The sequence below is a fragment of the Paramisgurnus dabryanus genome, chromosome 23, assembly GCF_030506205.2.
Source record: "Paramisgurnus dabryanus chromosome 23, PD_genome_1.1, whole genome shotgun sequence".
Taxonomy (NCBI): domain Eukaryota; kingdom Metazoa; phylum Chordata; class Actinopteri; order Cypriniformes; family Cobitidae; genus Paramisgurnus; species Paramisgurnus dabryanus.
The window spans coordinates 29,744,027-29,765,343 of NC_133359.1; the positions used below are offsets into that span (position 1 = coordinate 29,744,027).

At 37.5% G+C, this 21,317-nt stretch overlaps 1 protein-coding gene across 1 annotated transcript in view; it reads left to right on the forward strand.

The window, feature by feature from the left end:
- Positions 1–2,952: 2,952 nt before the first annotated feature.
- Positions 2,953–21,317, forward strand: part of znf276 (zinc finger protein 276) — a 39,437-nt gene continuing 21,072 nt past the window's right edge. The window contains exons 1-5 of the mRNA XM_065291160.2: positions 2,953–3,290; positions 13,658–13,928; positions 15,976–16,022; positions 16,548–16,853; positions 19,691–19,775. Of these exons, the coding sequence (XP_065147232.1) occupies positions 3,194–3,290; positions 13,658–13,928; positions 15,976–16,022; positions 16,548–16,853; positions 19,691–19,775 (806 nt within the window). The 5' untranslated portion in view covers positions 2,953–3,193. The remainder of the gene's footprint in view (positions 3,291–13,657; positions 13,929–15,975; positions 16,023–16,547; positions 16,854–19,690; positions 19,776–21,317) is intronic.

The window sequence follows — 21,317 nt, forward strand, 5'->3', positions numbered from 1 at the left end:
GTTTAAGTTATTTTTAGGTTATTTTAAAAATAACCACCCTGCAACGTTATGGTAACATTATTTTATGGTTCCAAAAATAACCAAAAAATAACCAAAAAATAACGTTCTGTATAAGTTATTTTTAGGTTATTTAAAAATAACCACCCTGCAACGTTATGGGAACGTTATTTTATGGTTGCAAAAAATTAAACCTAAAATGAACGTTCCCAGAACGTTATTATTTGGTTCCCAAAAAATTACCAAAATATAACCAAAAACTAACGATAGGGGAACGTTCTGTGTTTGCTGGGATTGTGTTTTTAAAGCAAAGCTTTTTAGGTCTTCATTCGGGGGTGTGTTCAATTATTTCTACATAAACATGCATGCACATTTTGTTCTAAATGGTAAGACCTTCATAAAAACTGATTAAAGTAGTGTAGTAACCGTGTTTTTTGATTCAACAACAACAATAAACATCAAAAATAAATGATCTGCTAAGATAATAACAAACAATAATAATTATTTTAATAAGATTTATTTTAATAATTATTATTATAACTAGTAGTAATGGCAAAATCATGGAGGCTAGATACCCGTTAATCCATCTCCTGAATTCATAACTAGCCATGGAAATCACATGCCTCACCAGTGTTAAAATCCATTAAATGATATACCTAAACCATTTTTTGCTTCTTAAACATTATATAACATAGGCAACCCAGAAAAATATTTCCCCAAATTGGGTACTGAGATCACCACTTGTTTTGAAAGGGGCAAATAAAGTAGATTATTTATTTGGATATTTCGAGCTCTATCGATTACTGTTGTTACATTTTTAAATATTAGTATTTTTGTCAGTTTCATAAAATGCGTTTTTACAGCTTTTCAATAAATGATTCACAAATTACAGTGTCATAAAACGTTTATTTTATTGACCCTTTGCAACCGTTCACCATTTACCGTTGTTTCAAAGTTGAACAAAGAACTGACATTATTTCAACCAAATTTCAACATTGAAGGTCTGACATATACCTGCTGGAATGGTTCTCTTATGGTGTCCAGTAGATACCACCATAAGTTTCCAAAGGTGTTATATTGGTCCTTAATGGTATTCAATAGAAATACATGCCACCAATAGAAGAAAGCAAATTACCAATAAACCAACAGAAATTCATTATAACTATTAAAATCATTACAAATTCTGTAATGGTTTCTAGTGTTTTTTCAGCAGTACCCACTAGGAACATTACAGCTTTTCAAAGAAACCACTAAATCTATTGGAGTCATAATGGTTCCTACTGGTGTCCAGTAGATACCACTATAAGTTTTCAAAGGTGTTCTATTGGTCCTTAATGGTATCCAATAGACGATGCATGTTACCAATAGAAGTAAGCAATTACCAATAGAGACCAACAGGGACCATTACAATGTCCAATAAAACCAACAGAATTCCCATTAAAACCATTACAGCTTTTCAAAGAAACCACTAAATCTATTGGAGTCATAATGGTTTCTACTGGTGTCCAGTAGATACCACCGTAAGTTTTCAAAGGTGTTCTACTGGTCCTTAAAGTCGCCATGAAACGGAAGTAGCGATTGCCTTATTTTCCCCGTGGTGACGTATATCCGAATGAAACGGCTTTTGAGATGAAATAAGGCAGGGCTGGATTTGAATTTGTCCATCGAGATCTGATTGGATCGTTTGAAGTTGGGTCGTGTTGCTAATTGCTAATCACTGCGATCTTCTCCCGGACCCCGCCCACCTGCCATACTTTTGACCGGAAGTGAAGAGAGATCGTTTTGAGGAGGGGAGGAGATTTGCATTTTTGATTAAAGATTATGAGCACACACGAATTTTTAAAAAATAATGAAGCTCACAGATAAGTCATTTGTTAATAATACCACACTATTAAAAATACATATATAGTTTTTCATTTCAATTTCATTGCGACTTTAATGGTATCCAATAGACGATGCATGTTAGAAGTGAGCAAATTACCAATAGAGACCAACAGGGACCATTACAATGTCCAATAAAACCAACAGAATTCCCATTAAAACCATTACAGCTTTTCAAAGAAACCACTAAATCTATTGGAGTCATAATGGTTCCTACTGGTGTCCAGTAGATACCACCGTAAGTTTTCAAAGGTGTTCTTTTGGTCCTTAATGGTATCCAATAGACGATGCATGCCACCAATAGAAGCAAGCAAATTACCAATAGAGACCAACAGGGACCATAACAATGTCCAATAAAACCATTAGAATTCCCATTAAAACCATTACAGATTCCGTAATGGTCTCTATTGTTTTTTTTCAGCAGGGCTGAATTTTGTAAAAAGTCAGCAATCCAACTGCAAATTTTGCCAATTGCATCGTCTCTTGGGTCTTCTTCCTCATACTCTTCATCTGACTTCTTATCCATACAATTGGTAAAAAATACCATTAGAAAAAAGTTTGTACAATTTTGAGTTGTTATGGTTGCTCGATGACAACTGTGTTTTAGTTGTGTTCAACGTTTGCCTGCCTGCATTTATAAAACAAGTGCATTAATTACTGTTGTTACATTTTTAAATATTAGTATTTTTGTCAGTTTCATAAAATGCGTTTTTGCAGCTTTTCAATAAATGATTCACAATGATTCACATGCATCGTCTATTGGATACCATTAAGGACCAATAGAACACCTTTGAAAACTTACGGTGGTATCTACTGGACACCAGTAGGAACCATTATGACTCCAATAGATTTAGTGGTTTCTTTGAAAAGCTGTAATGGTTTTAATGGTAAAATATGTGTTTTAGTGAGAAGTTTGTGTTTAGAGTTAGAGTTTTGCATGATCTGACAAATGGGTTAGGCCCTTATGATTCTGGTTTAAAGAGTGGGGTGTTTTAGCAATTCAGAAAAACTGCATTATTAGGAGCCTTGGTGGCGCTGTGGGCAGTTTTGGCGTAATGACGTCAAATCCGCTGTGTTAGTGTTGACATTAGAACACTTCCGGTCGTGATATTTGCTGTCGGGGTTTTGTGACATAATAACATAAAGAAATAGAAATACAAACATATATTTAAGATTTCATAAATTATATTCATAACTAAGTTTTTAACTCGTGCTTTTCAGAGCACGTGGCGCCAGTGACTGCAGATGTGTGATGTGTTGGTGAATAATAATATAATCAGAGCCCTTATTGACCACGTATCGATCAGTGAAGAAGATGAAACGACATGCGCGCAGAGTCAGTAAAATAAAGACTGTTATATCTGTGGATGAAAACACAGCAGACAGAGAGCAGAAAGCACACAAGGAGACAGGTAAGATCAGAATGAGATCAGTCTCTGCTCTTATGATTGATTTACCTCAAAGCAGTTGTCTTTAGAGCGGGTTTCATACAGGTACCATGTTCATCTGTTTTAAATATTTTGTAACCTGTCGCTTATTTACAGAATGACGACGTCATGATCATCTTCTGTAAGCAGCTAGAAAAGCACTTTAACAAAACACGCGTGCTCTATATAATGAACAGAAAAACGTGTTATATAGTCGTGATGGTTTTGTAACACCTCGCAGTTTTGACAATACCTGCTTAGGTACGTAATTTATGTACTTGTTATGTTTTTAAGTAAAAAAATTAATTTAATTGTTTAACCGTTGTATCTGTAGTTAAACTATTGTAAAACAAATAGAAATCAGCCATATAAAAAACTTTGTTACAACACCTTTTCCATGATTAAATCATGTTTAGTGTTGGATTTATATTTTGTCATTCAGCCGGTGCGGTGTCTGAAGTTTCCTAATTACCAAAAAACAAATACATTCACTCATTTTAGATTTCACTACATAAGACTATATTTTACTAGTTTGTAACTGAATTAGTGAGTAACCTTTGATCCAAGTCGGACTAGTTTGTATTTTTATGTTTGTTTTGTGTTACAAGCACTGGTGATGGCACTTGACAGCTGTATAGATTTCTATATATTATGTCATATTGTGTTAACTACACAATATTAAATAAGTTTGAAACTCTTATAAAGTCCTAATACTCATTCAGATACTATGGTATTAAGAGGCAATTTACAACTGGCATTAAGATGCATTTTGGTCAGTTAGATTGTAAGTGGACGATGGTAGACGGGTGTAAACAGGGATTGACCAAAATGCATCTTAATACCAGTGGATCACAAGTGGACAAGAGAGACACATTGACGTTTACATCTGGCATTTTAATTAGTCTCTTTTGTCCACTGTCAACTGCTTTGGTCCTGATTACTGAGGGGGTGGTCTGTTGGCGAGTCCCTCTGCTGTTGTTTAAACATGAGTGGGAGAAATTATATGTTTAAATTGATGCAAACTAATATTATGACAGAGTCCGCTGCTTTAACATGCCGCACAGATTTACAGTATTTACAAGCTTTCTCTGATATATTACAGCAGTTGATGACATAATGTTGTGCAAATTTTAAACGCTCCCAAAATGAAACAAAAACGAAAGAGGCAGAGAGCGTCAACTTTACTTAATTAAATAAAAGTATAAAGATAGCACTGTACAAGTGTGCACTAGATTAATAGGGAATAGTAGGCGACAACCTGCGTGTTTTCACCACAAAAGCAATTTGATCAAATGTGTTTTCAGCTACCTCTGAATGTGGTTGAAAGTAGACAAGCTCAAGGGTTTTACATTAGGGCTGGGATAAACGATTATTTTTTAAACGATTAATCTAGCGATTATTTTTTCGATGCATCGATTAATCTAACGATTCATTTTCCCAAACCGATTCGAATTCGATTCGATTCGATTCTCGATTATCTCTCCATTAATTGACAAATAGCAATTTATACATTATGATTTACCATATCTGAATGAAAAAATACTACTTACTTAACATTGAAATATATTTTTATTTCCCTTATAATTCCAAAATAAAAAAGACAAGTGCAAAGTAATGCATTTTTTCATCAGAGGTAGCAGTCAATACAACCTTAAAAACACAGACCTAGCTTACTGTAAAAAGTGCATTGTGTAATTCTTCTTTCAGATGAAAACAACCACAACAATTGAAAAAACACATTAACCAATGTAACCTTGAAGGCTTTAAGCTAATACACAGAGGGCTTTTCCAACAAAAAATAAATAAAAATTAACAGCGACAGTGGGAGCCAGCAGCCTTCCTGAACCAACAGAATTGAACATTTATGTTGAAAACACATAGGCCTAGCTTACTGAAAAAGTGCATCTTTTAAATCTTCATTCACATTAAAATAACAACAACATACAGTTATACACTCTGCCACTCATCTTTTTCTTAAAATCAAAATTCAAAAATAAAAATCAACTAAGAGTGTACAAGAGCAAAATAATGCATTCTGATGTCTAGCATTCAATGAAAAAAATAAAAAGATCACCTAGCCACCCTTTCTGAGAGGTACTGAAAGAATACTGTACCATTGTAAACTTGGGGGCTTTATACAGAAAGTGCTTTTCCAACAAAAAATAAATAATGAAAATAAACATTCAGAATTCAACATTTATGAACATAGGCATAGCTTACTGAAAAAAGCATCTTTATTAAATTGCAAATAAGATATAAGACTCTGACACATTCCTTTCACCTTAAGAATACTGTGTGACTGTGTTTGTGTCATTCAAACAAACTAGACTCATATATTGGAGTGGAGGAATGTGAGCATTTCAACATGCTCAGGAGTCAGGCTTGCCCTTTTTTTAGTAACAATGTTCCCAGCAACTGAAAAAAGCCTTTCAGATGGCGTTGATGTGGCAGGTATAGACAAATAGGATTTGGCTACTGCTGCCAGGGCGGGGAACCTTGTGGCGTTATCCTTCCACCATGTAAGAGGGTTATTATCCCTTGGGATAGGGTTGTCCCCAAAATACAAAAGCACCTCTTTTCTGACTGTCTCACTGTCCCCATCACCATCCTCCTGGTCCATGTTTTCTTCATTGCTGTCTTCCCCCTCAGAATCTGTGCCCAACAAAGTGTCCAACACAGAGCAGGACCTCTTCTTTGGTGGGGAGCTTGCTGGGGCTTCCTGCCGCATAGCTGCCTGTAACAATCTCCGCTTCCTTCTGATATCAAGAGCAAGTGTCTGTATTTGTACTTGTAGTTTGAGTGCATCATCTGCTGGAAGGAACTTCAATTTCCGAAAACGGGGATCAAGTGCAGCAGCAATGAGAGACACATTTTTCCCATCCTCTTGAAATACAAACACCTCCTGCCACCTTGACAATATCTCCTCTTCTGCTTTGGTCTGAAAAAAGGTCATTGCAGCAGAATCAAATGATTTATTTCGGGTGGATTTCAAAAGACCCTTCAGCAAGGGGGGGAGAACAGAGGCAGTGACATAAGATTGACCACTAAGGAAAACTGTGGCTTGCTCATAGGGCTTGAGCACCTCTACCAGTTCCTCCAGAAGAAGCCACTGATCGTTTTTCAGATCAAGATAGTGCTTTCCGCGCTGTGTGATTTCTGGATCTGATAGCGTCGCAACCACTGGCCATCGCTGCTCTAAAAGACCTTCAATCATATAGTATGAACTGTTCCAACGGACTGCTACATCCTGTATCAGTTTATGTTCAACTGTGCCCATCTGTTTTTGTTTTAACTTCAGCTTAGTGGTAGCTGGCTCACTTTTTTTTATGTGTTTTACGAGGCACCGTGTAGCTGAAAGTGCCTTGTTAATCACAGGGTTGTCCATTGCATGGTTGACTACCAGTTGTAGTGTATGCCCAGCACACCGATGGGATACCACCCCAAATCTCTCTTCCAAGATTTTGAGAGCTGCCACAACGTTACGTGCATTGTCGTGGACAATAGCAAGGACATTCCCAAACGAAATGTCAAATTTTTCTGCCACATTCTCCAGCCAGGAGGAAATGTTTTCTGCTGTGTGGCGTTCTTCAACTGGCAGTGTTGTCAAATTGAAGGAGACAAGATCCCAACTGTCATCAATAAAATGACAAGTTACCCCTAAGTAGGCTTCTGTGACCAGACTTGTCCAGGCATCAGTGCTAAGGGAGATTTTGGATGTAGCCATTTTAAGTTTGTTTTTAAGTTTCTCCACTGAAGTTTCATACTTGTTCTCCATCAGAGTAGTGAAATGGCGCCTAGAGGGCAGAGTGTAACCTGATTCAAAGGTGGTCAGCATTTCTTTGAATCCCTCGCCCTTAACCACAGAAATTGGCCTCATGTCTTTAACGATCATTGATAAGACGCTCTCTGTAAGAATGGCAGCCTGCTGGGGGGTGCAGGGGGTTGTATTTTTCTTGTGAAAGTAATTTTCCACACTATTCTTCATATTCCTGAAAACAAAGTACACACACAAACGATTAAATAAATATAATAATAAACCTAGGACAACAAAAAACCACACAATATACAGTACAGGCCAAAAGTTTTGACACACTTGACTAAAATGTTAACTATGATCTTAAAAATAAATTTAATTTGAAGATGTATGGCTCAATCCATAATTACATTTGTAGACAAAAATATAGCTGTGCCAAACAGATTACTTACTGTTAGTAGAAAACAACAATTGTATTTAACAATATTATTTATGAAATAGATGACTTACACTGAATATTGAAGAAAAAGCAGCCACTAAGAGCCTGGATTAAATTTTAAGTCCTTTAATATTCTTTAAAGTTCATCCTAAAGTGAAACTTCAAGAAGCTGCTTTATAAAATATGGTTTTGCCATTTCAGATAACAATATATAACACAGTTTTGATTTATTTTGGATGCTTTTAGTCACCAACATAATTCCCACAGTTGCATTTGTGTTATGCCATAGTTTGGACGAGTTTATTATAATTCTGTTATCTGGAAAATATTTAAATACAGAACGAGTGAGTGTGTCAAAACGTTTGGCCTGTACTATACGATTTTTCCATGTATCCACCTCAGCCTAAAGGCTATGCCCATTGATTAAATATCAACAAGTTAGGCTAATAAAATCCTATGCGTGTAACATAATACGTCACTTGCGCAGTCACGGCAAGACAGTAAACACAGATACATGTCACATTAGGGACTATTACGGGTGCCAATATTTCATTTAAAACCGGAATAGTCCTGTGCTCACTGACCCACCGACGACAATCAATGAAGACATAACATAACATAATAATGTTTACTTAGGTTGCTTAAGCGTGTCATTTCACACATTGAATGCACGATTATATTACATATAGTAAGTGATTATTACACAGAAAACATACACTAGCCTAACTCTTTCGCTATCGACAACGTATTATAGCCTACCTCAACATCAAGTGCAAAGTTGGGAGTTGAAAATTAAACTTACGGTGCTCTGTCGTCTGAAGCTGCTCCCGGGTGGCGTCTCTTAAGGTGCTGGTGCATTGCCGTGGTGCTAGAATGGAAGGCCATCTCCATTTTGCAAAGACGACATATTACGGAATTGTTTCCTTTAAAATTAAAGAATTCCCACACTTTAGATGAACGAGTGCGTGTCGCCCTTGCACATCTGAGAGCCGCTCGCGTTGTTGTTACTCTCCGGCGCCGCCATTTTGGGTCTGACGAATCGACGCGCGTTTTTTGCGTCGATGTATTTTTTGCGTCGACGTCATCGATTACGTCGACGCGTTGTCCCAGCCCTATTTTACATCCTGTTTACACCTATCAATTTAGCCTCATCTACTTGTGATCTGATTAACACCAGGTGTAAACAGGCTAAAATGTGTCGCAAAAGGCAAAAGAACTGATTAAAGGCCGTTTCACACGGTATGTGGCAACCGCGAGTGTTTAGTTCTTCTTCAATAGAAGATGTGCGGAAAGCGGCAAAACTGGGGCGGTTACAGAGATGATGCGGAGTTGGTCCACACACCTTGCTCCTGCACCCAAAATTCTGTCCTTTCTCCAGACATGGTACTTCATGGCAGGCGCCGTTGAAGATAAACATAATTGCACTAAATGCTGCACAAAACGCTTCCAATACAAGGGAAAAGCTGAAGCCGTGCGTCGGTTTTGCCGCTTGCTGTGTACCAGGGTGCCCCCATCCGGAGTTTTTGGGCCGGTCACCTTTCACTGGAAGCAGCAGATAAAATTATCAGTTACCGATCCTGGGATCTATTTAGAACCTTATTGATTATGTAGCATCATTTTTATTTTATATTTTGAGCCCAACCGATATACCGTTTTGTCGGCCGATATGAGCCTGTTGCAGATATATCTGTATCAGTGTATAAGCCGCAGATATGCAGCCCATATGAAAGTTTTTTACAGAGCACAGAAATGCTTGTAAATGATGTAAGTACTTGTTCGTCCAGCAGAGCGCGCTCCATTGTTTGCTACTGGCGACTGGGTAATGACACCAGCCAACCCTTTTACTTCAGTCAGCGGTCTCTTGTTCAGGCAGCGGCAGACAAGCAGTCAAGTGGTGTCTTTACATCATTTTCACCTAGAGACTGAGATAGACGTAGAAGAGACTGATTATTAGGGCTGGGTATCGATTTAAGATGTTCCGGATCGATTTGATTTTTATCAAGAGCTATCAAATTGATTCTATTTCAATTCTCGATCCGATTTTCGGTTCCGATTCTCGCCTTTATTTTTATACCCGATTCTCGATTCAACTCAATGAATATAGATTATATAAAATATTATATTATATTATAATATATTAGAATATAGACTGAATGAATGAATGACAGGCTCACCTCTCGCTCCTTGGTAACATCGCGCAAGGCAAAAACAAAGGGTGACCTCTAGTGGAGAAGACCAGTAATTAGATTAACTTTAATCTTACGTTCAATGTTTGAGGAAATAAAATGGGAAAAAATCGATTCGTGGCCTGTGAGAATCGATTTGGGATCAACCACAGAAAACAAAACGATTAATCGAAAAATCTATTTTTTTGCCCAGCCCTACTGATTATAGATGTTTTAAAACAGAAATATAGTTTACCTTAATAAATAATAGGGCTGGGTATTGGCAAGGGCCTCGCAATACGATACATATCACGGTACATGGTCGTGATCCAATGTATTATGATACGATACAATACATTGCTTGTTGTAATACATTACATCATGTTTTCTTTTTTTAGCAAAATTTACTGCCATTTTCTCACTCCCGCTAACTTCTGAGACATTGTCCGAATGGCTGTATATGACAAACAACTGGACAGCATGGTTTTTGTTTTATATTGATACTAGAGATCGAAATATCGTATCGATAGATGTATCGATATTTTTGCACATCCCTAGTAAATAATAGTGTTTTTTCATTCAGATGTTTAAGCTACAGACAGACTTTGCCGTATAGGAAGACTTATTTCTAAAGCCTGCGCTTTTATCAAAATAAACTGGTGAAATAAACTTTTACAGAAGCTCTGGAGATTCATATGACAAATCCATGAGTGTCACACATGTAGTATGTTAAACTGCAAAATTTATTCAATGAAGAGACGCGCAAAACAAGCAGATTTTAATCCATATCACGACTTATACCTGTATTTCTCTGCAGAAATATGATGATGTGCGTCGTGGATGTAACGCCAGAGACTGCAAGTCTGGAAAACACTGTTATGGTGTTCTTGATTCTCAGCCTGTGGATGTTTTTCACTAGCCTGGGTGCCAGCCGATCTTAGCCCCGCCCACAACATTTTGAGGAACGGGAAGATCGGTCTGGAGTTTCACCGTTGAGTTGCTACTATGCTCGACCCAAAGCTGGTCGAACCAATCAAATTGTCAGGGCGGGCTTTATATGATGATGGACAGATGATCAGTAACGTAAATCAACCACGTCACCAAAGAGCGCGTGTGTTGAATCTGTTGTTTACAACGAAATGGCTGCCGCGGTAGAAATCAGATGTGTGGACTCTGACATTGAGTCTGTTCTAAAAGATATCGACAGAGCATTGACTTTAAAAGAGGAACAGAGAAACGCGAGCAAGGCATTTGTTGATGTTTTTGCCGTCCTACGGGATTCGACAAAAGTTGTCGCACTTATGAAAGATCAAGTTAAAGAAGCAACTAAAATGGGTATCACGGCGATGCAACTCGGTGTGCACGACGAGATGTATATAACAAGCAAACGTAATGGGTATCGTCGTGGATGAAGTTCAACTAATGTACAAATGGTAAGAGATAGTCTTACTGTATGACTTAATGTGATATAAATGAAATGTTGTAAACATAGTAGGTGTTGATGTACGTTCGCAAACTCAGACTTGTAGTGTGTGTCGTAGCGAAATAACTAGCAGTTCGGTCAAGCTGCAAATACGTCATTTCAACATACGTCTCACACCCCGTTGCTCTGATTGGTCGTAGGTCTATCCAATTGAGTGCAGAGGCATTTTTCGGTTGAGACACGCCTCATAATTATAGCTCAATGGAGCGGTATCAGACTCAAATTCTGACTAGAATTGAGTATGACAACGTCAGGCTAGTTTTTCACCGCTAAAAGGAGTTTGGGAACTTACAATAATCTGGGATATTACAATAAAGCACAGATTAGTGTTGTTGGGCGATATGCCCCATTTAAAGATCAACCTACTGTCAGCCTGTGAGTTCGCGGACACACGATAGTATCAGGGGGCGGGGCAGTAGTGTTCTCATTTATTTATTTGTTCATTTTTTACTCATTTATGAAGTCACTTGATTGGTGGACAAAAAAGAAACAAGGGCAACACGGTCATGACTGCAACCACCTTAAAACTGATAACATTAATCAGAGCACGGAAAAGCCCAGGCGCTCTAAAATTTTCTGCGTGCCAGGGAGCGGGAACAACACACTCGCTGGTTTTAAACCCCTGCGCTTCTAACAACCCCTCTAGTGCATGGAAATGTATGAGGGTATTACAAGCTTGTGTCCAAATCATGTGCATTACAAGTTCAGGTGCTAGAGTTGCTGTTCAAGCGTGCTGAAAATCCTCCTTTTCGAAATGTACGTTTTAAACGGAAGTAAAGATAACAACCATGCATTAGGAAAATTAATAATTGCTTTATTTAGGCTATAGTATATTTTCTATAGACGTGTAAAACCATATTTTGGCGGATTGTTTTTTACTTTCATTGTTTTTACTAGTTTGCCTGCCCATTTAGTCTTAATAATTAATGGAACTTAAACAAACTTGGCTTGCTGTTCTCGAAGGCAGCTCGAATCTTGTTCGGGCTCGAGACCCAATTCCAAGTAACAGAACGGAAGAAAAATGCAGTGAAGGAGGAGAGATGCCAGAAGAATTGCGGCTGGGCACAGAGGCACGGAGACTCACGTTTACCATATGATTTTAATGATGATTGACAAGTTTAGGTTCCTTTCAAACCTACGTTAAAAGTGTAGCCATTAAAATATTATTAGCCTAATAGTTTATTTTGATCATGGTGCTACGATCGATGGATAATTCTGAAGTTGTTTTAAAGAAGAATAAAATAATTACTTTTCAGTCATTTGCGCTGTCACACATTTGAACGGGTCCGCATATGTACATCATTGCGACGTACATTTGCAAATGATTCATAAAGTCATACCTCCGCAATTCTTTGATCGATTGTGTTTTAGAAGTACTGTATGCTCAAACTCTAATGACAGCAATGTGATCGCTGATGCGCTGGTAGAGAGAGAGAGAGGCGGAGAAAAAGAGAGAGAGCACGGCTCTGTTCAAAAGTGGAAATGATTGATGTTATTTGAAGTTGGCTCTTACAGTACAAAATACCCAATTAAGCTATTACGTGGCTATTATACACATTTTTTCGGGACGTTCTTGCGACCTCTGCTGTAGAGGGCTTTGTCTCTGGTCCTGAATGCAGCATTGCAGGCTTTTAAGAGAGTCGTGATATCTATTTATACAGGACTTCTGGTTGGGAGATAATAATAATTTGTTTTTCAACAATCAAACATGGAAATGTATTATGTGTAAGGTAAGCCTTATAACTTGTAAATCTTAGAAAAAATCAAGACTTTGTAAAAGAGCATACTATGACCCCTTTGAAATTCAAATTTTTGTGTTTTGAACTTGGATATTTGATATAAAATAGTTTACTGTTACACAGTACTGTTTTTTTTCATGGTACTTTTAATTCTTGTACTTGAAAACATTTAGCAGTTTGTGATGTATAATGAGCACTAAATGTCTCTCATAGCACACTACACTCATTCTTCTCTCGTCAGTAGTAAGTCAGTATTTAATTTGAACATTTATTTATAATAAAAATTTAAGTAGCTTTTTAAACTTTGTATGGTAATACTACAGTGGCCGAGAAGTGCAGAACAAAACAACAAATTAAAAACACAACAACAAATCCAGTGACAAAATAACAAGTCAAAAAACACAACAACAAATCCAGTGACAAAACAACAAATGAGAAATCAACTGACTTGTCTGACTTGTCGTTGTGTTTTCTAAATTGTTAGTTTGTTTTCTGACTTGTTATTTTGTCACTGGGTTTGCCTTTATGTTTTTTGACTTGGTATTTTGTTTTTAAAATTTGTATGTGTGGTTTTAATTTGTTGTTTTGATTTGGACTTCTCAGCCACTGTATAATACTGTTAAAACTCTTCATGGTGATACTATTTAACTTTTATGGCACTGCTTTATATTGTTGACTACCTTGATACCTTGTTATTTCTGATTTTATTTATGTTGAGTACATAAATGTTATAATTATTATTAATATTATTAAAGCCTTTACTTATTCACAGGCAGGGTGAGCAGTGAGTTTTGTCGGTTGTGTCATGGGAAGTTTTCAACACGGAGATTGCGACAGGCATTTGCACAACTGCAGGGAGACTCCTGTAGCGTTTATCCTCTGTTCTGCACAGACTTCCAGCAGCTCTTAGGAATTCCCATGATCAGAGATCCCAGTTTGTCCCAGTTTATCTGTAACAACTGCCATGCTCAGTTCTACAAGTGCCACAGTATCCTTCTGGACTTCAGGAACAGAGTCAATTTGACGCCCTTCTCCAAAGACAAGTAAGAAGGACACCACATTAACACAACTTCTAGATGTCTAGCTTACATTTTATCCCAAACCACAAAATAAATTAGAAAAAATTCTTATCTTAAAAAATTAAGTCCACACTTTGGTTGTCTTGTTCATCTAAGTCTCGAACAAACAAGTTAAGGGTTAGCCATCAGGGCCCATATGAGTATTTTTCTAGTCTAGTTTTTACAGTGTATTTCACAGTATTGGATTTTCAGCCAACTCAGTGTTGAATCACTTTGGCTGTTTAGCTTTTTTAAATATGAAAGTAACCATATTTGAATAGGAGAAACGACATACATAAAATTGGATATTTCAATATCTGTAAGAATTTTGATGATACTTGATATTACCTCAGTAATAAAAAAGTGATTTATGGGCTCCAGACTGCGACAAAATCGTTGCATTTTGCAACCCGTTTGTAAGACAACACAAGCAAGTACCTGCGCATGTGCAACCTGCAAATTTGGTATTTCTTCTAGTTGTTATTTATTGCTGAAAGACGAGTATGCAGTGGCGGATTTCTTGTGGCACTTACATTTTTAAGTTTAATCAACTTGAAATTACAATTAAAGCTATGGTCTACGATTTCAAAGATTGTTCATTATTAATAACCTTGTTTAGATGCTGGTTATGGTTCTACAGTAAAATCCTAACAATATGAAGAGAAAAAAGAATGAAAAAATCCATTCACTCTATTGGGTGTACAGCGGCAGAGAACTTGACCAATGTATGCTGTCCGGCCGGACAGCTTACATTGGTCGACTGCTCGCATCCAATCCCCGCTCCACTTGAAACTCCACCTTGCGCTCGCGTCTCCACCCCACCCCGCCCGCGACATGAAATTTCTGACAGTGTATGGTAGCTAGCAAAGTAACAACAGCTCACAAATGGAGAAAAAACTAACCGACGGCAGCAAGCGGCCCATGCTTGAAAGAAAGAGAAAGTCTGTAGAAGAAAGAGCAGAGATATAAATGGAGACTCAAACGCCGGACTCAAAGTCAAATTTATATAGGGTCTGCCATTGACCGTTAGAGGAAGCTTCAGGGAGATATGGGACTGAAAACTCCATTTGTGAGCTGTTGCTACGCTGACACGGCAGACTTTTTGTTGAGCAGGTACGCATTTATTTATACGTTTATGGTGTGCGGTGTTACATAAATATGTCTGACAACATGCTCATGCTGCCGGTCGGCATTGGAATGTTAGCTGTTTAGCATCGCATATCATGGGTCAAAGTAATTATATTTATTAAAGTGCTTGAATTTCAATAAGCCTAGCGGGTTTCTGTTCGAGCTGATCAGAATTTGAACAAGATGCGTTGTGTGTTGCTATAACGGGATGAGTTTTTTAAAACTTACTAACTGTCTCAGGCGTTCTCTACCGATTTTCAACATCGTAGACCATAGCTTTAATTTCAACCTTATTGACTACTGAGGAGCTGTAAATTATAAAAATAAAGTTGAAATAACTTAAGCTAATTCATCTTAAATTTTAACAACAAGCGCTCCTCTACATTGCTCAAAACTTGTGTTTGAATCATGGTTTAGTCGGTAGGAATTTCTTTAAATATGAAAACATATACTTTACAAGCTCTATGTCAGATGCAGGCAGAATTATGATAATGACGGTCCTGTCCATGTCAACAGGCCAAGGAAGTAAACTTTTGCCTAGAATCCGTGTGTTTGTTGTTGTCCAAAAAAAGAGATTTCAGTTGAATACAATAACTAATGCTAGGGCTGTGGTTTTCTTGCCGTGATTTTGTGTGGCTCACTACCATGGTATGTTTTTTACCCTAATTACCCTAGTCACTTTAATGCTGACTTATGATACATGAATGACAAATAGTAACAAAAATAAAAATGTATTTTTCACAATGTATTTGTCAAATTGTTTTCGGGGTAAAACAAACACTAGACATGTATTATACAGGTTTATTTTTTTTATGTTTCATGAGATTATATACTCAACTATTATATGTGAACAAATGTATTGTTTTTTTTTTTTAAATGACGGTAATCACAATGTCACCTTCAGGAACAATACTACACACTCATCATCAAAGGAAGACATCTGTTTATTTCGTAAGTACATGCTGGTTAATGATAGGGGTGCACCGATATATCAGCCGATAATGCTTGCTGTGCTTCTCAATGAATTACGGTGAAATACCACTAATCCAAAAGTCAGGAGGCACTGTCGTGCAGAAACTTAATATGCGCTGCAGACGAAGAACCATACACCCGCAGCTATGACACGCAGCTCCAGGAAATGGCTTAAGGATATATTTATCTTGCTGTTCTCTAAACCTTTTCAGGTATTTTTATGATAATAAAGAGTATGTATAATGATTATGTTGCTTTTTCAAATGCATGTTTTAAACGACTCAAACTAACAGTGATTTCAGATCGATAAGTACTAACTGATCAAAAGCCGTAGTACATGAAATAGCTGTGAATAATATCGGCTGTGTGATTCAGAATAGTTTTCAGCCACATATTATTAGTGTACATTGGCATTTATCGGTGCACCTCTAGTTAATGATAATAATCATGGTTTATAGGTATTCCTGTAAGTGTTCTTGTCTTATACTTTTTGTCATTCGATAGCATCACACATTACGTCGAACAGCAGATGTTTGCACAGTTTGGTGTCGTGGGCTCATAGTCATGCAGAGAGCTGCCATTCCTGCCCTGACCTGCAGGAGGTGCTGGAGGGACAGTGTCGAGGGACACTGAAGGCACTGTGGGGATGTGTGGATGGGCACACTTATGTGATGAACACAGGTGCTGGTCAGCCTGAAAGTAGCCAAGCCGAACCAAACGATAAGAACCACCACTCAGGATCCAGCCATGATGGCAACCAGATGACGAGACCCAGTAATGCTGCTTCACCTCAGAGTAACAGCACAAAAGGTGAGGAGTGGAAGTTCATCCCAAACTCTTTTTACAGAGGTATATTAGCAGTTGAAAGTTAAGACACTGATATTAGAATAAAAGTGAAATCACCAAAACCTACTCAAACCTAAAACTGAGGCAAAACATGATCCATGATCCAAAATAATAATTTTGGATTAATCTCTGAAACAAGGTCACACATACATTTATGTTTGGTTGCTCAGTCCTGCTTTCAGTTTATCACATGATGTGTGTTTTCCCTTAATGAGCTCTTAAATTTAGTTGAGGATACAAAAATAATTTCTGCTATTGCTGGTGGTTCTGGTTTTCCTAGTAACAACTAGGGCTGTGACGATGACCGCATCACCGCAGTAATGAGATGCCTACTTTTTTATATTTTCATAATTTATTTATTTTGCTGGTGAAAGTTACAGAAGTCATATTCTGTATTATATGAACTATACACAAAAGTCATTGTTAATCATAATTTACTGTCTTCCATCCTGTGTTCAGGGCTTCTAGAGAAAAAACAGTTTTCCGCACAAGTGGGAGGGATGGTCCATTAAACATATATAGGAGTTTATTATGTGCGCGTGTCTTAATTACTTAGTTTCAGTACTTGGTGTCTACAGAAAATGTTCAATTAAATACACACAAATAGCCTACTGTCACGGGCGCAATCTTCTTAAAGACCAAGCGCATGCGTCATGCCCAGGTGCCCTGATATTTATTGCATGGCATGGAACGGTACCAACTCACTCACTGCGCGAATAACAAAATCTCAAGTGCATTTCGCGCATTGGTAATGATAAGAATAGGATAATTATTTAAAACTATAATGCAAAACATGCCAACTATAGTTATGAAGGCTAGCGCGATCGGCTGTAGACCTATATGTCTGACTATCGTAGAGAGGAAATGTCACTATCTAAAATCATATCTTGTGATGATTAGCTATCATGTGGTGTTTGTCGGACTTGGGAGCACCACACACATACCTTAGTAAAGCATAAAACTTTAGCCCAGCAGTGACAGTAGGGAATCTCCAAGACTTTTGCGAGAGGAGCGAAGTACAGCAGTCAGGCAGGTGAGCGCTTACTGACAGCGTGACTCGCTAATGCTGTAAACTATTTTCTCCAGCTCGGGATCAAAAAACTCTTATTATCTTCTTGATTATGTAAATGGACAGCAGAAATTTAAAGCATTAATTGGAGTATCCATAAGTTTTGCGCAGTTATTAACGGGATGATGCAATAGGCTATTTCGTTTCGTATCTGCTTTGAAATGTTAACTATAGCAACATGAAATAGTAGTTATTTTCGATATAATAGTATATTATTTTTGAGTTTAATATGAATTATGGAACAGTTTTTGTCATTGTTTGTAACCCATTTTATTGTGCAATAAATTATTTAACATTCAACCAGTTGCGTTTGGAGGAGTGCGTTAAATGCACGAAGTGTTACCCGATACTCTAAAAATGTCTAAAGAAATTGGAATCGAGGTTTCGCTTACAAGAAACAATGTTGAGCTTGGCATGTTCTTTCTAGTTTTTTTTTCAGGTTGCTATTCTATGAAATGTATTGTACAAAATGGGTTATAAACAATGACAAAAAAAATTCTATAATTCCTATTACATTCAGAACTTATAAAAAAGCTATGTAAATACATATAATGTTGTTATTGCTAATATAATTTGTTGTTTTAATAATAAATAAGAATACCCGATGCTTTGCAAGGGGGCTTTGAGGTCGTTTGGGCTTTGGGGGGTTACTGTTGTCTGTTTACCGCATAACCGCGTAATTTTTTGATGCTTCACCCGGTGATAAAAAAATCCTAACCGTCACAGCCCTAGTAACAACAAACAAATTAGTAACCGTCCTTTCAGTAAATGATGAAAGATTGATGACTTGAACTCCACTGCTTTACTCTAATTTGTAGTTGCCTCTGAAAGTTGCATAAAATTAATTTATTCTTAACTTTGTTGCCCACTTCCTGACGGTTCCATTGAAATAGACGAGATTGCGCAGCTCTGCCTTTGTTAGTCTGCACTCACAGCACACTTTATCATCCGTACCCAAGTACGCTTATGTCATTAAAAGATGTGATTGTTTTAAAGGTGACATAGAATGATTGAACGGAGTATTTATCCTTGTTCTGTGATGTGACATGTAGACAAAAAAATTTGTTTGGGTCTGAAATGCCTTAGAAGCTTCCTAAAAACCTCTCTCAGATAGCTCTTTTAGGGTGGGGGATTTTAAACAAGTGGTTTTGCACCTATTTGGCTCCCCCTATTGGCTTAACTTGCAATCTCATTACTGATTGGCTGACTTTGCTGCCACTCAAAAAATGTAGCCAATTATTTTAAAGTGGAGGGGCAGTTAGATGCCTGTGATGTCATAAGCTTCAGTTTTTCAAATTGGGCCATTTTCTGGCTGACATTTCTAAAAGAGGAATTTCTATGAGACTGAGATGTTTAGCATGTTTAGCACTTTTTGTATGTTTGTGAATGTGGGTAGACTACCATTATTCAACAAAGACAAGGTAAAAATGTTTTTTCATTCTCTGTCCCTTTTAAAGAAAACTAGAAGATTCGTAATTAGGAGTGTATGGCTTTCTGTATGTTTCGGGGGTTTAAGGGAAAATTATAAATTGAAAGCGTGTTTAAATAAATAAATGAATACATTTTGGTAGTTGTTGGTTAACAGTGTAAATGATTTGGGAAAGAAATTCAAGGCCACCCTGAGGTTTTGTTTCTTTTACATTGGGAGATGAAACAGATTGCTTGGTTATAGTGCACCCTTACTGTATGTCATAATGTAGCATGTGATGTGATTGTGTTGTTCATCTGTTAGATGTGCAGAACTGTGAGACCATGAGTGATCCAGTAACAGCATCTGTGATGGAAAAACATCATGCAGACATTGAACTTTCAGACAGGTAACATTATCATGTTTTTAAGTCTAAAGAGAGTGGATTAATGTTAGCCTTCACTAGATGTATCTTGTCTGTATGGAATATTCTTACCATCTGATGAAGATCCTGTTGCTTTGGTCGTCATGTCTTCTAATGTCTAAGATTGAAGTCATCTACAGTGCACATCACTAATGTTGACAGCCTTGGCAATTGAAAAAGGTGGTGGAAAAATGTCTTTATTGATTAACGTTTTGATGATTTTTTTCTTTAAAATATTAATCTGGCTCTCTGAGATATCAAACAACTGCAAACAGGGTTTCCCGCAGCATATTTCAGTTAAGGCGGCCCGCCTAAGCTTGGAAACCCTACCGCCTTAACTACTGTAGGTCGTCCAAAAAAAGGCTGTCACAAGGCTGTTCGCTGCACAAAAGGCCGTCAAGTGCATCTCGGAAAATAGAGCGTATGCGCATCACACCGCAAGCGGGGACTCGCGCCACATGGCCGAAATGAGAAAGACCTGGTCCGAACCGTCTGGAGGCTAACTAGCCAGTTGCTAAAACATCTCGGAGAATAGCGCAGACGCGTGTCACATCGCGAGCGTGCACGCGCATCACACGGCCGAAATGAGATAAAGGGGCTGTTTACACTTGGTATTAAGATGTGTTTTCATCGATCGGATCACAAGTGGACACATTACGTTTACACCTGGTATTTAAATCCATCTCTCTTGTCCACTTTCGACCGCTTTTGTCCTGAATTTTTTTACACCATTTTTGTACTTGCAACAAACGATTATTTTGATAATCGATTTATTTAACAATTATTATAACGATTAATCGCCTAATCATCGATTAGTTCGATTGACTAATCAGTACGTTTTATACAATTATTTGGCTTTTCATTAACTTATTCTAACTTATAAATAAAAAAAATCACTTCAGCTTTTGAAATAGTTGTTTTGACGACTTTGAGCAGGAAATTCTCATTAAGTTTTGGATTTCTGTCCAACTCAAATTACACACAAATGCTCTCTAAGCATTGTTTAAATATTCTGTTCTCTTTTAAAGCTCCACTGTGTAAGATCTACTCCCATCTAGCGGTGAAAATCTATATGACAACCAACTAAATTTTACTTTCTAGCCCCCCCCCCCATTCAGAACGCGTTTTAACTCGTACTGTGGCCGTGTCATGCCAAGGTTTACATGGCTTCCAGTAGCTACAAAGCAAAAGCTAGGGATGCACCAAAACCACTTTTTTGGAATACGAGTATGAGTACTTGCATTTCAGTACTTGCCGATACCGAGTACTTAATAAAAAAACATGATTTCAATTTACAGGTAACAGCTTAAGTCATATAATTTAACAAAAAAACAAAGGACTAGTTTTCCAGTTTGTTGTAAACTCTGCCTCTTTGGACAACATAAGAGGCATTAACCCCTTACACGTCGCTCAAACATAGACATTTCTCAGACCATGGTATCGATTCCAGGTATCGGGGGACTTTTAACGAGTACGAGTACTTTAGAAAATGTGGTATCGAGGCCAATACCAGTATCGGTATCGGTG